This window comes from Grampus griseus, assembly GCF_964374135.1.
Source record: "Grampus griseus genome assembly, chromosome: 9".
Taxonomy (NCBI): Eukaryota; Metazoa; Chordata; class Mammalia; order Artiodactyla; family Delphinidae; genus Grampus; species Grampus griseus.
The window spans coordinates 5,129,928-5,143,332 of NC_139003.1; the positions used below are offsets into that span (position 1 = coordinate 5,129,928).

General features: G+C 39.3%; 1 protein-coding gene across 16 annotated transcripts in view; it reads left to right on the forward strand.

Annotated features, from left to right (window-relative positions):
- The window catches only part of KMT2C (lysine methyltransferase 2C), a 294,524-nt gene that overhangs the window by 114,737 nt on the left and 166,382 nt on the right, over nt 1-13,405 (forward strand). For all 16 annotated transcript variants that reach the window (XR_014297239.1, XM_082662534.1, XM_082662543.1 and 13 more), the window contains exons 5-6: nt 1,878-2,026; nt 2,993-3,102. Coding sequence is in view for 15 of the 16 variants with exons in the window: in XM_082662534.1 (XP_082518660.1) it covers nt 1,878-2,026; nt 2,993-3,102 (259 nt within the window). In the remaining variant the exon portion in view is untranslated. The remainder of the gene's footprint in view (nt 1-1,877; nt 2,027-2,992; nt 3,103-13,405) is intronic.

Below are 13,405 nucleotides of genomic sequence, written 5' to 3' on the forward strand. Positions count from 1 at the left end.
AAAGTCTTTATATACACTTAAGAGTTTAACAAGTTATTAAGTGATGATAACAAGCCAGTCAATGGACCTTAGGAATAAAGCATGTTCATGAAATGTGGAAATCATTTAGGGATAAACAGTTACTTTAGCTTGATCATTTTAAATATTGACAAAATATGTTGCTAATGAGTTATAAACCAGATAAACAGCTAGTTAATTTTTTAATTTGAAAAGGAGTATTTTAAAATAGTTTTTCCCTCATGGTGCAGTAAATATAAGAATATATAATCAAGGATTCATTTCCTCTTTTTTTTTAGACTTAAAATGGGAGGGTATGTAAATATTTCAGCTGACTTCTCTCGATGTTCTCTCCGAAGCTGGGTTCCTCATCCGTAGGGTTGGTGTCAGCATCTTACTGATATGTTATGTACATACAGACTGGTTGTAAAACCTGAAGGTGAAATTTGACTAACCTGCTGCTTGGGAACTGGTTAGTAATAGACTGGTTAGTCATTCCATGGGTTTTTATACCTGTCCCCCCATCAAATTACGGGTGTAAAAAAAATATGTTAAAACAATGCATTCGTCTTCATAGATGAACTGTTAGTCTTTCTTCCCTCCTAATTAGCAAGTTAGTAGTGAAGATGTATTTGTAGGAATGGAGATTATATTTACTGGAAGGTTTGTTCTCATTTCACTGTGGGCAAATTTTATAAAAACAAGAATTTGAAGTTAGCATAGCATGGTAAACTTAAAAAAAGGTCTATGCATTTCTACTGCTGAACATAAAAAATACTGGTTATTTTTTATATGGTTTGATATTTAAATGTACTTATTGAAATATGTTAATACTTTTTTTCTTTCAATGATTCCAGGTATAAAAAAGTTTAGTACCCTGGTCATTGTGCTGATTTTCTCTTAATAGGAATCATGATATATATCCAGCATACATCAGTGCAGTGAGTTATGATCTATATTCAATAGTGATTTAATCCAGAATTATGATCAGGTTAAATACTGTGATATCAGGAGAAGATTAAAGTCTTAGTGCCAGCCATCTGATTTCCCATGTTTAATGTTAATCACAATAGTAGTCATTGTTTACTTCTTGATCTCAATTCATATATGAAGTTTTAGGGCTTTCAGAGTTTGAAATCTCCCATATGTTATTCAGTGAACACTTACTCAGTGTTCATTTTTATACTGTACTTTTTGCTGTTACACTTTTTCCCTTATTCCCAGGTCACTAGTAGCTATTTTGTTTTTGCTTTTTACTTCTGGTTTGTGAGGTAAAGTCTTAGCAGAGGATACTTGCAGCATCATGCCACAGTCCAGCTGTCGAGATTGCTGAGGGGACCGCAAGGAGGCTCCAGGGCTCACATTTCACTCCCACTGCCTCCCTCTTCACACTTGTAGTGGGTCTTCATTTCCCCTGGGAAGTAACCTAACTGCCAGCTCTGTGGCGGCGGAGTCCTCACTGGTCATAAAGCAACTTAGAGATGTCTGATTTGATCAAGTTGCTTTCTAAGCCTTTAAGGAAGGCCAAAGGGAATATTCATTTTATGTGATAAAATATGGTTCCTGACTAGACTATTAGAGTGTCACGTAAAAATATATATATATAAAATGGCAAAATAAGTCTGCAACTGTAATTTGTAACACTTCCTTATGGATTTGGAGACCTTTTTTTTTGTTTTTAGTTGCTTACATTATATAATATAGCTATCCAGTTTTATATCTATACTATGAATAATAACATATTCTAAAAGTTGTTTTATGATAGTTTATGCCTAAGTAAAATTGATTAGGCAATACATTATATTTAAGTCGTTATAAAAGGAAACAATTTTCTACTTGTTATTACTTTCACATCCATTTTGTTTTATCTTATTTTCCAGGGAACGGTCTCCTCAGCAGAATATAGTACCTTGTGTAAGTGTAAGCACGCAGACTGCTTCAGATGATCAGGCTGGTAAATTATGGGATGAACTCAGTCTGGTTGGCCTTCCGGATGCCATTGATGTCCAAGCCTTATTTGACCCTACAGGTATGAGCCAGTCTTCATTAATAACTACCTTTTGATTCTGTAAGCATTTTCACTTTAGCAAATTATTCACTTAATAGTACATACCGTTCATCTAGAAATAATTATCACATTGGAAAAACGTCATTGTTAAGTATACCTGCTTAGGTAAAATAAATTGTCTAATTATGTTTACCTAACTTATTTAGCATCTGCACAGGGCCATCACTGGGCTGGATGCTTTTATAAATGTTTGCATTTACACTTGTGTAGGCAGCAGTGCCATGGAGATCTGACAGTTTCGGAGAGAGAAATTTTAAAGGGATCTATGAAAACCTGGGGAACATGGCAGTCTGGGTCTACTTGAAGTAGGGGTGAAGGATAAAGATCTAAGCCCTGTGAATGTCCTGTAACGCAGTATAGTAATCCATACTCATGATTTGGTACTGTTGGGGTTTTGAGTGAAGAACTGCGTGTAATTGTTCAGGTGCTCTGTGAGAGAGAGTTTAAAGACTGAGCTGTTACTGATGATTGATGTGGGCTCTTGGTGTGGGGTGCAGTGGAATAGAGGTGTATATGTAGCTTATTTGTCAGAAACAAAGTATTAAGTAATTTTCCTTTATGTAAATACACCAAATAAAATATAGTAACGGTTAAATAAAATGACTAGAAACAAATTTCTCTGTTGAAGGAATAATCACTAATTCACTGTGCATCAGAATCACTTGAGGGCTTGTTGACACGTTGATTTCTGGGCACCATGGCTAGAGTTTTTGATTCAGCAGGTCTTGGTTGTGGTCTGATATTTGCATTTATAACAAGTTCCTAGACGATACATTTCGAGGAGGGCTGCTATAGTGGTATCGCAAATATCAGATGCCATCGTGTATTCACACATTTGAATTGATTTGGGGGATTTTTATCTTTACTTATTAGTGTTAATACATTTAATGTTTATTCAGTTGCTTCTTTTCACTTTAACCATTTTAGGCACTTGTTGGGCTCATCACCGTTGTGTGGAATGGTCACTGAGGGTGTGCCAGATGGAAGAACCGTTGTTAGTGAACGTGGACAGAGCTGTTGTCTCAGGGAGCACAGAAGTAAGTAGAAGAAACACATATTTAAACAACAGTTTTATAACATTTACTGTGTCAACATAAAAGATTCACTTCCAAGATGTATTAAATGATTACTATCATGTAAAAACCCTTAAAATAGGAAACTATTAATTTATATCCAAGAGTAGCTTGTGCAGACCACTAGAATATAGTATGTTAAGTTGTGCAATAAATGCATATCTTTAAAATAAATATTTTACATTTAAATCAGAAATTAAAATTCTTAGAAATGGGTATTACTGACTATGATTACATCTTACTCTTTAAGACAAAACTCTTTGACGAAGATTTAAAATAAGAGAGGATTTGACATCTTTAGTCCACAGTGTGAGCTAGCTCTGTTTGCTATTTAAAAATTGATTAAAATATTTCTTTTCAGTAAAGTTGGCAGTTCGGTTTGTCTTTTTGGCACTATCCCAAAATAATATCATATACACAGTCTGCCGTCTTTCAAAGCTTTCACTGCGATTTTCGTGTGATTTTGAATCGAGAAATAAATGCTACGTTTACCTTCCATCTATAAAGGCAACAAACCCTATGAAGTGAAATTGCTTTGCTGCCTACAAGTTCCCTTTGGTTTTTGACAGGTATATTTGGGAGAAGTGAAACAGGCCTTCCAAAGGAATATTAGAAGTGGAATTTTTTACTGTAGAAATGATACGGGCTTTAATAGATTTAATATAGGTAAACATTTCAAAAGTATTGTTGAGACAAGGACTTAGATTTAATTATTCAATTATTATAACATTTGCTTTACTCAGATGATCAAAATTACCTACTTTATATGGATGAGTAACCCTCACCTCAGGAGTAGTCAAGTTAAGAGTGTTTGTTTTGGAAATGTGACATTTCATTTAAAGGCTTGCATTACCAAATTTTGAACAGTGTAATGCACGATAAATAATTTGCACAGTCTGAACATACTTAGATGGCCAGATCGTGACTGTGATAGATCAGTGAGAACTGTTTCTTCCATGAACTACTTCAGAAGTAGTTTTGGAATATTTTGTGACGGTGAAAAGCATTATAGGAAAGGCAATGAACAAAGGCTAAAATGAACTGTAACAACTCAGTTTTGATAAGGCTGTGGGGAAATAGGCACTCTTATGCCTCATTGGTGGGAATGCAAATTGGTACATGTCTTCTGGAGAGAAATTTGGCAAAATGCCTAACAGACTATACGTGCACTTATCTTTTGACCTTTCTGAGATTCTATCCTGAAAATATGCCTCCAATAATACAAAAACATTAACAGCATTGTTCAGTTTGCAAAATATTGGAAAGAACCTCTGACCACACATAATAGAATGGTTGACTAGACCGTGGTATGGTTCATACAGTAGAATACTGTGCAACTGTAAAAAATACTATGAGGAATATTTTTATGAACTAATACAAAGTAGTTTCCAATATATACTTTTAAGTGGAATAAAAAAGTGCAAAAGACCACTTATGGTGTGCAACACTTTATGTAGGAAGGAATGAGATGTAAGAAAGTATACATGCATATGCACATTTGTGGAAAAGAAACACAGGAAGAATAAGCCAGAAAGTAGAGAGATTGGTTACCTGTCTCTAAAAGGTGGGTGGAAGACAGGAGTGGGATCCGTGTAGCAGGGATGTGGTGCGACACTTCTCAGATATATCTTTTTGTATAGCTCTGACTCTTAGAACCATTAGAATGTTTCACCTACCCCTGAATAAGCAACTACAGCCATCTGGGCTATGGGGGAACCTAAAACGGGATAGCAGAATTCACAATGACAGGGGTAGGGAAAAAACTAAGCAACTGAAAAGTAGTGTCTTGACTGGATACCCGTAAAGCTAAAGACAAAAAAACCCCTGCATATACATGCACATACCTGCTGTAATGGAGTGAGTAAAATTCTAAAATGATTTTTGTGGTGTTAGAATGGAGATATCAATATAAACTTAAGGTTTTTAATATTTATATGCAAAGATACAGAAATATAGGTATGTGTGTATGCATGTGTTAGTATGCTGCATTTATCTCGTAGCTCTGTCCCCTGTGAAGGCCTAGACGTAGTGACTTCTGGTAGCAGTGAGCACATCTAGTGCCTAGATCTTGGTTTCTAACCAGTGTTCTCCAATGAAAAGGACCAGAGCTCCTTGAAAAGTGGCTCATGGTGCAGGGAAGATACAAGATGAGGTGCCAGAAAGCAAGGAAATGCTCAGAGAGATGGGGACTCAAGCACAGGAGCCAACCTGAAGGAGCCCCTAAGAGCTGGACCGATTTGAGCAGTAACAGAAAATAATGATAAGTCTTGGGGTTTCATCCATGGAATGAGCCACACTGATAAATAAATTGATAAAATAGATAAGTAGCGTAGGTCAAGTCACATCACTTCTCCGCCTAACACTCTTCAGTGACTTCCCGTTTCACTAGGAGGAAAAAAGCCAGTCCTTCCTGACTGGCAAGGCCTCCACCATCTTCACCACTCCCACAAGTGCCCTTCCCCTCCCTCGCTTCCTTCAGCCTCAGTGATCTCTTTGGTCTTCCTCAAAACTGTCCACCTCTAGGCCTTTGCAGTCCCTGTTCCCTACATGCATGGCTTCCTCCCTCATTTCCTTTAGGTATTTATTGAAGTTACCTAATCTGTGAGGGCTTTGCTGGGCTCCCTATTGAAAATTTCAGGAGTCTCCTCCTCCCATCATACCCCCGCTGGATTGTTCTCTCCTCCGTACTTACCAGCATCTAACACAGTGTATATTTACTTAATAACCTTGTCTGTCTCTCCTCACTAGATAATAGTGCCCTTCTGAAAAGGATCTTTTTCTCTTTTGGTCATTCCTCAATAAATACTTGTAGCCTAAATGAATAGCCCTAAAGATCATTCATGGAGTCATTCATAGTTACAAGAAAGAAGTCACAAGTAAGTGCCAAAGTATTAAAGGAGGTCACCAGTGTGGTCAATTTTATATACGCTTATAAATTTATAATTGTCAAAAGAACCCCTCTAAAATAGAGTAAATCTTTACAGTCCTACGTAAGAGCTGGGGTGGGGTGGTGTGAAAATGAAAAATCTTTGATGTCTTAAAAGGTCCCCCAGGGGCAAAGTGTGTAAAAGTGCTGTTGAACTTAGAACAGGCTTTTATTTTACCAAAAAGCAGATGTTAAAAATTTGTCGACCGTTATTAGGATGACATGGCTGAATGTATTATATCTACCTCTGTTTTCAAAGAAAATAAACACTTCATCTGCCTCTTCAAGATAAAGGTGGTGTTTCAACAATAAGAATGTAATGACTTTTCACAGAAACATGTGCTGAGGGTTGAGCATTTTGAAAACAGATGTTTGGAACTATTTCTATTGGTAGTTTATTGCCAGAAACAGTGAAAGTTTGTAATCAAACAACAAAAATATTCTCACATTGGTTGCCAAAAAATCCTGGACACAGAATTTCCTGATTAAAATATTCTAAAGAGTTTATGGATGTTTTAAACCCCTTTGTTAAAAATTAATATTTTTTTACTTTGGAAGGTGAAAATCTACTGGCTAATTTTTGATAATTTTGGTTGGGATTGAAAAATGGTTGTAGAAATATGTACTTTTGTTTAGATCTCCCTATTTTTGTGAGAATCTTTTTTTTTTTTTTTTTTTTTTTTTGTGGTACATTGGCCTCTCACTGTTGTGGCCTCTCCCGTTGCGGAGCACAGGCTCCGGACGCGCAGGCTCAGCGGCCATGACTCACGGGCCCAGCCGCTCCGCAGCATGTGGGATCTTCCCGGACCGGGGCACGAACCCGCGTCCCCTGCACCGGCAGGCGGACTCTCAACCACTGCGCCACCAGGGAAGCCGGAGAATCATTTTTTTTAAAAGCCTTTGACAGATACTGAAATAAACTGAAGTTAGCATTGGACCTTTCAATCTTTTAATGATGGAAAAGAACAAGATACAAAGCTCAGATGGGGGGTTGCAGTACTCTAAACTTTTGGATTGTCTGCATCTTTAAATAAGAAATATTTGAGCACGTGTCCTTAATATACATCGTCATTGGAATATGTATCTCTCCTTTATGTCACTTAGCAACATTTGTAAATTTATGTTGTTTCCGTGAGTATTTAATTACCTTTGGTCCCCCCACTAGGGCTGTAGGCATCACGAGGGCATGAATACTGTATGTGTTGGTTTGTCATTTTATCTCTAGTGCCTGACAAAGTACTTGCAACACAAGGGAGTCATTTATGGGGTAAATGTATGCATGAGTGGAGTTTGCCAGTGAAGGGCAATACTGAGTGCTGTGGTCCAAGGGAGGGGAGTGTGCTACTGGCACCTAGTGGCGCTGCGAACCACCTGCACTGCACAGGCAGGACCCAGCTCCCCTGGTGCCGAGGCTGGCAAATCCCCCCCCCCCCCCGTAATCAGGAAATATTATTTCTATTTTAAAACTAATACATTTAATATATTTCCTCCATTGTTAAATGGCATGCATTATCAAGCAGTTTAGTTTTTCTGGAATGTCCCACAGATTGTTTTTCAGTTTTTCCACAGGGAACTTTATTTATTTTTTGCTAGATGGGAGAATATGCTAAACTACGACCTGTATTTCAGGAAAGGTAATGGCGTTTCTCTTTTAATTTCCTCTTTGGAGCCCTGGGGGTGCTACCAACAACTTGGAAATCTGGATAATTTGAATATTACCAAGGGAATACTTTAATCCTGAATTCTACAGATGTTTGATCATTTATTTACCTAACGCCCCTCTTTCCAGCACTTCGCTCATTGCCCCCCAAAGAAATATCCCATAAACCTCCAACACATATTTCCATTATTTAACTAGTTCTGAATCAAATGTTCAGCCTTACTCTATAAATAAAACATTAAAACATTACTTATAACATCTCTCCACTTAGACTGATAATTTCTCATGCTTTCTTCACCCTCATCATGTGCCACAACCCCATATTTTTTCTTTTTTTAATTTTTTGGCTGCGTTGGGTCTCCGTGCTGTGCACGGGTTTTTCTCTAGTTGTGGCGAGCAGGGGCTACTCTTCATTGCAGTGGCTTGGCTTCTCTTGTTGTGGAGCACGGGCTCTACGCGCATGGGCTCAGTAGCTGTGGCTCGCGGGCTCTAGAGCGTGGGCTCAGTAGCTGTGACGCACGGGCTTAGTTGCTCCGTGGCATGTGGGATCTTCCCGGACCAGGGTTCGAACCTGTGTCCCCTGCATTGGCAGGCAGATTCTTAACCATTGCGCCACCAGGGAAGCCCTCACAATTCCATATTGCAATTCCATTGTATTCTACTGATTTTGTGCCAGTTGTCTTTGTGCAAAAACCACCTAAGTTCTGCAAGAAGAGTTGTAAGTTTCTAATATTTTGGGTTCTTGTTGTAGACTGAAAAAGAGGACAAAAATAGCTTTTCTATATAAGGTGGAAGTACACATTAAGAATGTAAACAAGCAGTGTAATGTAAATGTAATTTTAACAATGTACAGTAAAAGTCTCTGTCCACACCCCTCCCCTGTAAACTGAAAGTAGGTTTATATAAGATCGTTTTAAATATGGTCTGTATCTTTACGTAAGATGATCTCCAAGTACCTACTTTATGAATAATGTTGTCTAATACTGCTATTTTTTATATAATCCTAGTGCTTTGCAATGTAAACTAAAAAATTATCAAAGTTATGTGTTCATTTTGCCCTATAGTTTTTTAAGAGGAAGGAAACGTTCACATATCTGAATTCTCTGTTTGTGCTCAGGGGTCCACAAGATACCTCTACCTTGGAGACTGACTAGGACTCATGGGACTCAGCACAGAGTTGTAATTATGGCTAAGACTTGTTGCCTTTATGTGCTAAAGATGCAAAATGAAAAGATCTTTTTTTTTTTTGGTGGTATGTGGGCCTCTCACTGTTGTGGCCTCTCCTGTTGCGGAGCACAGGCTCCGGACGCGCAGGCTCAGCGGCCACGGCTCACGGGCCCAGCCGCTCCGCGGCATGTGGGATCTTCCCGGACCGGGGCACGAACCTGTGTCCACTGCATCGGCAGGCAGACTCTCAACCACTGTGCCACCAGGGAAGCCCGATGAAAAGATCTGAATGGAGAAAGACCTTGATGAAGTCTGGAAGACCCCATGTGCAGGCTTCCTTAGGTGCTTCCGCCTGTGAGGGGCATGCAGAGCTCCCTCTTCCTCCAGCAGTACAGATAGGGCAGCATGTGCATGGTGCTTCTGCCCGGAGAGGCTCAAGGTCTTTACTGGGGCTAGTCATGTATGCACCCTCTGCCCAGCACGTACCAGAAGGAAAACCATATTGTTTGCACAGATAATCTAGGCACAGTAAACTGCCCTTATCACATAGGCAACCCTGGGAGCCCTCCAAAAGCCAACTTCCTAGATGCCACCTATGTAAGCAGGCCTTTCTAAGGATAGTAGTATCAGGAATGCTGTTTTAACCCTTCTTTTGCACGGAAATAAGATTGGATTGTGTCTCAATTTCAACATATTTTTGTCTGTATAACTATAGTATTTGCTTGTTAGTTTGCAACAATGAATTATTCCACATCATAGGGAGGCTGTGATAGGTGCTCTAGTGGTATATATAATAACTTTTAACTTTGATCAGAGGAGAGATATTGATAAGGACACTTTTTTTTTTAACATCTTTATTGGAGTATAAATGCTTTACAGTCGTTTGTTAGTTTCTGCTTTATAACAAAGTGAATCAGCTATACGTATACATATATCCCCATATCTCCTCCCTCTTGCGTCTCCCTCCCACCCTCTCTATCCCACCCCTCTAGGTGGTCACAAAGCACCGAGCTGATCTCCCTGTGCTGTGCGGCTGCTTCCCACTAGCTATCTGTTTTACGTTTGGTAGTGTATATATGTCCATGCCACTCTCTCACTTTGTCCCAACTTACCCTCCGATAAGGACACTTTTGACTGTAACAGAAAAATCCTGTATTTGACTCTGAAATCTACTTTGATATTAATATATCCATTCTAACTTTCTTTTGACTAGTGTAAATATGGTATATCATTCCATCCTTTTATTTTACCCTATTATATTTTTATACTTAATGTGTGTTTCTTACAGGCAGCAGGTTTTAAAAAAATCTAACCTGGCAGTCTCTGCTTTTTTATTTGTAGTACTTAGGCTACATACACTTAATGTGATTAAGCCCCTCCACCCCCCTTTGTGTCCATCTGTTCTTTGTTTCCTTTTTCCTGCATTCTTTTGGGTTGAAGTTTTTTGTGATTCCATTTTATCTCCTTTGCTGGATTATTACCTATACAGGCATACCTTATTTTATTGCGCCTTGCTTTATTGCACTTTGCAGGTATTCTGTTTTTTTACAAATTGAAGGTTTGTGGCAACTCTGCATCAAGTAAGTCTATCACTGCCATTTTTTCCCAACAGCATTTGCTCACTTCATGACCCTGTGTCACATTTTGGTAATTCTCACAGTATTTCAGAGTTTTTCAGTATTATTATATGTGTTATGGTGATCTGTGATTGGTAACCTTTGATGATGCTATTGTCATTGTTTTGGGGTGCTACAGACTATACCCACATAAGACAGCGAACTGAATCCATAAATGTTCTGTGTGTTCTGACTGCCCCACCCACTGGCTGTTCCCCTGTCTTTCTTCCTCTCCTCAGGCCTCCCTATTCCCTGAGACACAACAGTATTGAAATTAGTTGTGTTAATAACCCTACAGTGGTATTTAAGTGTTCAAGTGAAAGGAAGACTCTCAATGTCTCTTACTTTAAATCAATAGCTAGAAATGATGAAGCTGAGTGAGGAAGACGTGTGGAAGGCTGAGATAGGCTGAAAACTAGGCCTCTTGTGTCAAACAGTTTAGCCAGGCTGTGAATGCAAAGGAAAGCTCTTAAAAGAAATTAAAAGTGCTCCTCCAGTGAAGACACGAACGACAAGAAAGCAACACAGCCTTATTGCAGTTATGGAGAAAGTTTTAGTGTTCTGTACAGAAGGTCAGACCAGCCACAACGTTCCCTGAAGCCAAAGCCTAATCCAGAGCAAGGCCCTAATTCTTTTGAAATCTATAAAGGCTGAGAGAGGTGGAAAGCTGCAGAAAAACACCTTGGAGCTAGCAGAGGTTGGTTCATGAGGTTTGAGGAAAGAAGCCATCTCCGTAACATAAAAGTGCAAGTGCTGATGGAGAAGCTGTAGGTCATCCAGAAGATCTAGGTAAGATAATTATAATGAAGGTGGCTACAGCAAACAGCAGATTTTCAGTGTAGACAAAGCAGCCTTCTATTGGAAGAAGACACCATCAAGGACTTTCATACTAGAGAGGAGAAGTCGGTATCTGACTTCAAATCTTCAAAGGACAGGCTGACTCTCTTGTTAGGGGCTAATGCAACTGGTGACTTTAAGCTGAAGCCAATGCTTATATACCATTCCAAAAAATGCTAGGGCCCTTAAGAATTATGCCAGATCTATTCTGTGTGTGCTCTATAAGTGGGGCAACAAAGCCTGGATGACAGCACATCTGTTTGCAACATGGTTTACTGAATATTTTAAGCCCACTGTTGACACCTACTGCTCAGAAAAAAAGATTCCTTTCAAAATACTACTGGTCATTGGCAGTGCACCTTGTCACCCAAGAGCTCTGATGGAGACGTGCAATGAGATTTATGTTGTTTTCATGCCTGTGAACACATCTATTCTGCAGCTCATGGATCAAGGAGTAATTCTGACTTTCAAGTCTTATTATTTAAGAAAATACATTTCGTAAGGCTGTAGCTGCCAGAGATAGTGATTCCTCTGATGGATCTGGGCAAAGTCACTTGAAGACCTTCTGGAAAGAACTCACCATTCTAGATACCATTAAGACTATTCATGATTCGTGGGAAGAGGTCAACATCTCAGCATTAACAGGAGTTTGGAAGAAGTTGATTCCAGCCCTCATAGGTGACTTTGAGGGGTTTAGGACTTCATTGGGGGAAGTAACTGCAGATGTGGTGGAAACAGCAAGAGAACTAGAATCAGAAGTGGAACCTGAAGGTGTTGACTAAAATGCTGCAATCTCATGATAAAACTTGAGCAGATAAGGAGTTGCTTCTTATTGATGGGCAAAGAAAGTGGTTTCTTGACAGTGAATCTATTCCTGGTGAAGATGCTATGAAGATTATTGAAATGACAGCAAAGGATTTAGAATATTACATGAGTCTTACTTTCGTTGATAAAGCAGCGGCAGGATTTGAGAGGATTGACTCCAATTTGGAAGGAAGTTCTACTGTGGGTAAAATGCTATCAAATGGCGTTGCATGCTTGAGAAATTGTTTGTGGGAGGAAGAGTCAGTTGACTTTCCAGACTTCACTGCCGTCTTATGTTAAAAGCTTGCCACACCACCCCGCCTTTGGCAACCGCCACCCCATCACACAGCAGCCACCAGCAAAAAGATTGTGACTTGCTTTAGGCACAGATGATGGTTAGCAGTTTTTAGCAATAAAGCATTTTAATTTATTTATTAATTTATTAATTTATGTCTGCATTGGGTCTTTTTTGCTGCACGCGGGCTTTCTCCAGTTGTGGTGAGTGGGGCTACTCTTCCTTGCAGTGCGCGGGCTTCTCATTGTGGTGGCTTCTCGTTGCAGAGCACAGGCTCTAGGCGCACGGCCTTCAGTAGTTGTGGCTCGCTTGTGGGCTTCAGTGGTTGTGGCTTGCGGGCTCAGCAGTTGTAGCACGCGGGCTCTAGAGCACAGGCTCAGTAGTTGTGGCGCACGGGCTTAGTTGCTCCACGGCGTGTGGGATCTTCCCAGACCAGGGCTCAAACCCATGTCCCCTGCATTGGCAGGTGGATTCTTAACCACTGCGCCACCAGGGAAGCCCAGTAATAAAGCATTTTAAAATTAAGGTATGTACGTTGTGTTTTAGACAGAATGCTATTGCCCACTTAATAGACTACAGTATTGTGTAAACATAACTTCTATATGCTCTGGGAAAGAAAAAAAATTGTGTAACTCGCTTTATTTTGGTGGTCTGGAATTGAACATGTGGTATCTACAAGGTATTCCTGTAACCCTTGTTTTGTTATTTTATTGGTTGCTTTAGGGTTTATAGTGTGCATCTTTCACTTACCACAGTCTACCCTGAAGTGATATTATGTAGTTGTCTGTATAATAAAAGTGTACTTCCATTTCCTTCCATTTCCCCCTCCTGGACTTTGTGCTATTGCTGTCATGTGTATTTGACTTCCACATGTTATAAACTCCATAGGGTATTGTTATTTTTGAGTAAACAGATACCTTTTTTTAAAAAATAATTTATTTATTTATTTATTTTGGGCTGCG